The sequence below is a fragment of the Salvia miltiorrhiza genome, chromosome 4 (assembly GCF_028751815.1).
Source record: "Salvia miltiorrhiza cultivar Shanhuang (shh) chromosome 4, IMPLAD_Smil_shh, whole genome shotgun sequence".
Lineage (NCBI taxonomy): Eukaryota > Viridiplantae > Streptophyta > Magnoliopsida > Lamiales > Lamiaceae > Salvia > Salvia miltiorrhiza.
Window position 1 is genome coordinate 30222553 of NC_080390.1, and position 7081 is coordinate 30229633.

Below are 7081 nucleotides of genomic sequence, written 5' to 3' on the forward strand. Positions count from 1 at the left end.
CCGTGATTTGTTAGCTTTGCTTCCGGGTTTTCGAGTTCGTCATATCAAGAGAGAGTTTAATGCTATCGCTCATGACTTAGCGAAAGCGGCGCGAGATATTTCTTCACTTCATGTTTGGAATGAACCTCCGGAGTTTGTGGTGGGTCATTTCCATTTACCATGTTTATGTGATCAATAATATATCTTGGCCTTCTCAAAAAAAAAAAAAACATAAAGAGATTTTTTTGTTTCAAATTAATTTAAGATTTATAAATTATGATTAATGGATTTATTTTTAAAATTTGGAGGCCCTAGGTCTTTGCCCCCTCTTTTTATAAGGAAGGGCCAACCATAGGACTGATATAGATGAACTGTATTAACCTCATCATTGTGGTTAATCGTTGTATTTCACCACAATCAACAATTTCAGATGATTAAAATGTATAGATGAAATTAAATTTGTAATTTTTAATTATAAATTACGACGATAAAATGATTAATTTTGATCGAATTTTGCCGAGTTATACTACTACTACTAGTGTATAACCCGTCGAAATTCGACGGGACTTTAAATTTTGATTTAAATTATTTATATTAATTTCAATTATATTCGTCAATTAAATGTTCATTTTTTGCTAGAATAATAAAAATACTTTTTAATATAAATTTTGTATAATTTTTTTATATTGACGGATAAAAATTAATTTAAGATCTCATATACCATATAAGCATCATCTCATCTCAACTCTATAAGACCAGAAGATCATCAAGAACTCGAAAGACAATAATTAACTTTTGAACGCCAAACTTTTGAGGATTATCTCGTCTGGACCCTGAAACAATATATCTGACTTTTATGCGTCAATCGTTTGAACATCACTATTTGATACTTTAAATATCATAAATTACTTCTAAACATTATTTTCATTAGGAGCTTGAAAGACCAGGACTGAAATTATACAGTCTGAAGCTTATAAGATCATAACTAACTTTTAAATATCATCTTGTATGGAGCTTGAAAAACCATATGTGCATCATCTCATTTGGAGTTTAAAATACCATAACTAACTTCTAAGATCATAACTAACTTCTAAACATCATCTTGTATGGAGCTTGAAAAACCATAACTGAGTTATGTGCATCATCTCATTTGGAGCTTAATATAGAATAATTGAGTTTCAAGCATCATTTCGTTTGGGGTTTGAAAGAATAAAATTGGCCAGTAAGCATCACCTTGTTTGAAATTTGAAAGACCATAACTAAGTTTTGAAAATCATCTCATCTAAGGCTTAAAAAATTGATACGAGATTCAAAGTATATTATATCAATTTATTTAGTATTTCAATTGGTAAATTTTCATAAAAAATTCAATGTGTAATCTAATTTTTTAGAAAAAAATTGTGCAATATATCTTATTTTATGACCAAATTAAAATGAAGAAATAATTTATTTAATTACAAGTATTTATTTTTAAAAAATTAAAATTCAATAATTTTTATTTAACCAAATAAATTTGATCAACTTAAATTGACAAAGCAATTCAAATTATTCTAATCTCAATCATTCCACCAATTAACTGTGAGTTTTTGGTTTAGAAAGTAAGAGTATCCTTTTATATAGGTTTTATTTTGGTGAAATCTCATAAAAAATTAATGTGGGATGAGAAGATTTAGATAAATAAGAATTAATAAATGTGATTTTTTTTTGGAGAAATAGGATAGATAAAAATGCAAAAATACGGTGATGCTACATAGGAGTATTCCATATTTTAATTATATATGTGATGATATTAATATTATTATCGTCCCAAACTCATATATATATATATATATATATATATATATATATGTGTGTGTGTGTGTGTGTGTGTAATATCAATTAATTTCTTGAATTTATTTAAATTTATAAAATATGTATATAAATAAATAAAATACATAAATCAATAATTGGTTAATAATCTCGACAAAATTTACACGAATAATCATCTCGTTGGTAACTCCAAAATATCTCTATCCTTAAAAACTTTTGGATTGAATGCAGTATGCAATATATATTGTAATTTTTTTCTTTTCATTATATAAATTTTTATTATTGTAATTTTTTTATTTTTTCAATATGCATTTCAAATATATTAAGTTAAAACTATTTTTTTAATTATATTTATAAATATGATAATTGAGTTGATATCAATTTTATATAAATATAAAAATTTAAAGTTTCCCGTGCATTGCACGGTGTGCAAATGTTAGTATTACTTTAAACCTCAAATTATTTTTACACTATCAATTATATCCTTAATTATAATTTTTTTTTTTCAAACCTTGAATTATTAATTTTGTATCAATTGGAGACTTTGAAAGGAGATGACGAAAACCCTAGCTAATACCGTTTCCGAAAAACCCTAGTTTCTGCGCCGCCTTTGCTTTCGTCGGCGATGGATTCCGGCGGCCCTCACCGTGTTCCAGATAGGGGTGGGCTCAATCTTCCACCGGTCTCCTCCAATTTTGATGGCAACATAAGCTCTCCTGGTTCTGGGGCTGCTAATAATACGAAGCCGACATCGTCCGTAACTAATTCTTTTGGGAAGATGGTGGAGCATCAGATAGCCCCTACTAAGCCGTCAGGTAGGCTTGAGAACCAGATTCGTAACATGGAAAATCAAGGGTTAATGGGGCAGAAGTCCTCGACGGAGGAGGCAGGTTCTGATGATCTGCATGACACCAACGTCATGGCGATGCCGAAGGCTTCTTATGCTGATAAGGTCGCTCCTAGGCCTGCGCGCAAACCGGATATTCCTCTCCACAGATTCCATGCCTTGAAAGCTGTCAAACATGGGGAGTCGGCGTCGATCGCTATCCCTCGTGATCTTTACATGCAACAGGTATCCAACTTCAAATTTTCTCTTATTGGTAGGCACCTGCTTAATAAAGGAGACAAGCCTCGAACTTCTCTGGAACTCAAGGCTGAATTGCAAAGAATCTGGAAGCCGAAAGAGCCGTGGACCCTTATGCCTATGGGTAAAGGTTTCTACACTATCAAATTTCAGACGAACGAGGATAAAATTCTGGCCATGAATAGATCGGTCTGGGATCTTGCTTCGGGGCAGTTGCTGATTCGGGAGTGGGTGCGGAATTTTAATCCTTATAAAGCGTCTTCTTCGTTCGCCCAGATTTGGGTTCGAATATACTACTTACCGGTTGAGTATTGGCATCCGAAAATTATTGCGGGAATCGCTGGAATTTTGGGCCAGCCTCTCCGAACTGATGCTACTTCTTTAAGCGGTGAGGTTGGTCACTTTGTGCGTGTGTTGGTTGAAATGGATTTATCGCAACATATTCCAGAAACGTTGATTGTGGACGGTGGTGACTGCTCCTTTTCGGTGGAGTTCAGTTTTGAAAACTTTCAGTTGTTTTGTCCTCGTTGCAAAATGGTGGGACATTCTATTGATAAATGCCGTAAAGTTTTGAAGGGGAGTTCTGGTAATAAAGCTCCAAATAAGCTGATGGAAAATAAGGAACAGAAGCTTCCTGACAAGAAACAATCTCTTGCTAATAAGGATTGGCAAATTGTTAGTGGTAGACGGTCTCAAAACTCGTTTCAGGTGTTAGAGTCTGCTGAACAATCTGAACATTTGTCTGGCCCGGATATGTTGGACAAATTTACTCGGCCAGTGTCGGAGAACAAGCCGCAGAATGCTACGTTTCGCAATGACTCTGAGATTGGTTTGACTGAAGAAGCTTGCAGGGAAGGTGTGGTGGAGGATGTTGATTCGGATGAGGAAGAAATTGCCCATGCGCCAGCCGATAACGTGATTATGGATGTGGATGAGAGACCTTTAACTGGGCAACAGCAGCAATGCAGTCCGACACGCCAGGTGGTTGGGGACAGTCCGGAGACTGCTAGACAGCCACAGCCGGATTTGAGCATGCTGCGTTCATCCTCGGCTGAGCAGCAACCGCAGACTAGTGACCTTATTCCTGAGCTTGAGCAGCAGATTGAGCAAGACCGAAATCTGAATTTGAATGCTGAACACGCACACCAAGTGTTCGATGGAAGGTTGAAGGCTGATTCTGGGCAGATTGGTTCACCGGTGTTGAATAGGCAGCATTCGTTGGGAGGTGCGAGATCGGAGCAGACGATGGTTCACTCGGAGGGACAGCAGGACTCCGCTGGAAGACAGATGTTGCTGGGATCCGATGGAGTGCAGATGATTAAGCCTACGACAGCGGAGGTTAGTGCTAAAAAGGTGGCGGCCTTGGAGAATCAAGTAAAAACTGACCGCTTGCACAAAACTTTGGGGCAGACTAGCACCGAAACCACGGGGAAACGAGGTCGTGGAAGACCTCCGAAGCATGAGCAGGTTCAGGTGGCGCGAAATCATAACATTTCGCTGAAACAACAGGAAGAAAGTATCAAGCAGCGACTTAGGAAGTCGGCGGAATCGGGGCACAAGCCAAATCCTTATGTGGTTGATCGCAGCAATCGCGAGAGTTTGCGGGTGATGGATTCTGTTGCTAATAAATGTTGGGCGGACGAAGTGGAACTGGCTGAGAACCAGTCCATGCACTCTTCCACGTTTTGATGAATATGCTCGTTTGGAACGTCCGTGGTCTTACGGACGAGTCTAAGCGTTTGATGAAGGAGTATTGTCATTCTTTTGCTCCTATAGTGCTGGGTATTATTGAGCCGAAATCTAAATTTCAGAAAGTCCAGCAGAATTTTTGGTTATCTTTGAATATGGTTCCTTGTCACCAAAATTGCAGGCTTCCTCGTCGTTCTAATATTTGGTTTCTAGCGCACCCTTCGGTCCAGACTAGCGTTGTCTTATCTTCTTCTCAAGCTGTGGTGGTGGACTGTTATTGGCAGAACCGTAATTTTCGTGTGGCCGTCGTTCATTGTTCGAATGATGCTGGAGAGCGTCGTTTTTTGTGGGCTGATTTAATCTCGGTTATTACCAGGAATACGGTGTTTATTGGGGATTTTAATGCGGTGAAAGGTGCTAATGAGAGAATTAGTTCGGTTAGTCCGTCCAGACGCGCTTGTCAGGATTTCTGTGATTTCATTGAAAATTCTGGTTTTGGTGAGCCCACTACTTCTGGTCTGCACTTCACTTGGTCGGGTCGTCGGTTTTTGCCTAGGCATGTGGAATCGGTGCTTGATAGAGCTTTGATTTCTGATGGGTTTGCGGATATGTGGGATTCCATTAACTCTCATGCTCTTCCTAGGATTTCTTCTGATCACTCTCCGTTGATTTTACAATGTAAGCTTGCCATGCCTACTGGTAAGCGTCATTTCAAGTTTCTCAATATGTGGGTTCTCCACCCGGAGTTTCAAAACATGGTTGCTGCGTCGTGGAATGATCATGTTGATGCTCATTGCCCTATTTTTCGGGTTATGTTTAAACTGCGCCGTCTTCGTGGGGTGATTCGATCTTGGAATAAGACGGTTTTTGGCAACGTCGACACTGCTATTCAGGATAATCAGCAGGATCTTTTAGATATTCAAGCTCATATTGCTGAGTCGGGATATACGGACGATTTGTTTGATGAGGAGGTGTCGGCTCAGGCTAAGATTAATGTGCTCCTTTCTAGAAAGAATAGTATGCTTCAGCAGAAAAGTCGTTTGAATTGGCTTGTTGATGGGGATCGAAACACGACTTTTTTTCATAATATGATTAAGTTCCGAAATCGAGGGTTTTCGATTGGCCACCTAAAAATTGATGGGGTGGTTGTGCATGATCCGGCGGTTATTGAGGCGCATGTTACGGATTTTTTCTCGTCTTTGTTCACTGAAGATAGACAGACTACGGTCGATCTAGCTGAGTTGGAGGCGAATATTGATCCTTGGGTTTCTGAACTGCAGAACAACCATCTCACGAGTATCCCCCTTGAGGATGAGATTTCTGCTTCGGTTTTCAGCATGGATGCTAACAGTTCTCCGGGTCCGGACGGTTTTTTTGGTTGCTTCTTTTAGAGCTGCTGGTCGACGATTAAAGTGGATATTATTGCTGCGGTTAGAGCTTTCTTTTTGAATTCCTACCTTCCGGCTGGTTGCAATGCGAGTACTTTGATTTTGATTCCTAAAAAAGATGCTGTGGAGACGGTGGCTGACCTTCGGCCTATTATCTTGTCCAATTTCTTTTTCAAAATTATTTCAAAGATTTTGGCGACTCGTCTCAGTTTGGTGGCTGCGGAGGGGGTCTCTCAGAACCAGTTCGGGTTCATCAAAGGCAGATCAATTCATGATTGTATTGTGCTGGGTTCTGAGGGTTTTAATTGTATGAATAGATCGGGTCGTGGCTCGAACATTGCTTGCAAGGTGGATATTTGCAAAGCTTTTGATACGATGAGTTGGGAGTTTATTTTGCAGGTTCTTCGTGCTAATAACTTCCATGAGAATTTTATTAGCTGGATTTCTATTATCTTCACTTCGGCTAGAATTTCAATTCTGTATAATGGGAATCTTAGCGGATACTTTGCTTGCTCGCAGGGTGTTAGACAAGGGGATCCTTTATCCCCCATTCTGTTTGGCATTGCGGAAGATGTTCTCAGTCATCTCTTCATCAATTGTGTGAATTCTCGTCATCTTCAGCTGTAACGACCCGACTTTTTATTAAGGATTATATACTTTTAATTACTGATTTAAGGATTGATTATGGTAATTAGAGTTCAGCATCCATTAATAAAATACGAACTTATATGAATTTGATAATTTATATATGTGATGATTTATTTTTTTATTTTCAATAGATGATGCACTCAAAATATATTTTGAGTCCATTAATTTATTGTGGAGAATTTAACACTGAAGTGTTAAATATGAATCTTTTATCGATTTTTACTTAAGCCCATGAGTAATTTAATTTATGTTAGAAGCAAGCTCAAATGGATTTTATGCTTCAATAAGAATTAGGCTTATATGTCTTAATGTATTTAAATGAGTTTGGAACCATATAATTAATATAATAATCTCTTAGATTTTTTTTTAATTAGAATAATGGCAAGCATGCTGAATCCTAAAAGCATGCTGAAGAAATTCTTACTACGCATGCTGAAGGAAATTCTTCAGTCATACATGCAGGCTGAAGGTATTCATACCTGTA

The 7081-nt window shown here is 37.8% G+C and overlaps 1 protein-coding gene across 1 annotated transcript; it reads left to right on the forward strand.

Annotated features, from left to right (window-relative positions):
- The first annotated feature begins 4560 nt into the window (after positions 1–4560).
- Positions 4561–5952, forward strand: LOC131023271 (uncharacterized). The gene has a single exon (XM_057952817.1). The coding sequence runs from the start codon at positions 4561–4563 to the stop codon at positions 5950–5952; it is 1392 nt and encodes a 463-aa protein (XP_057808800.1).
- The last annotated feature ends 1129 nt before the right edge of the window (positions 5953–7081 follow it).

Excerpts from the sequence above, each read along its gene's own strand:
- LOC131023271 (XM_057952817.1), top strand. The coding sequence starts at position 4,561 with ATGAATATGCTCGTTTGGAACGTCCGTGGTCTTACGGACGAGTCTAAG.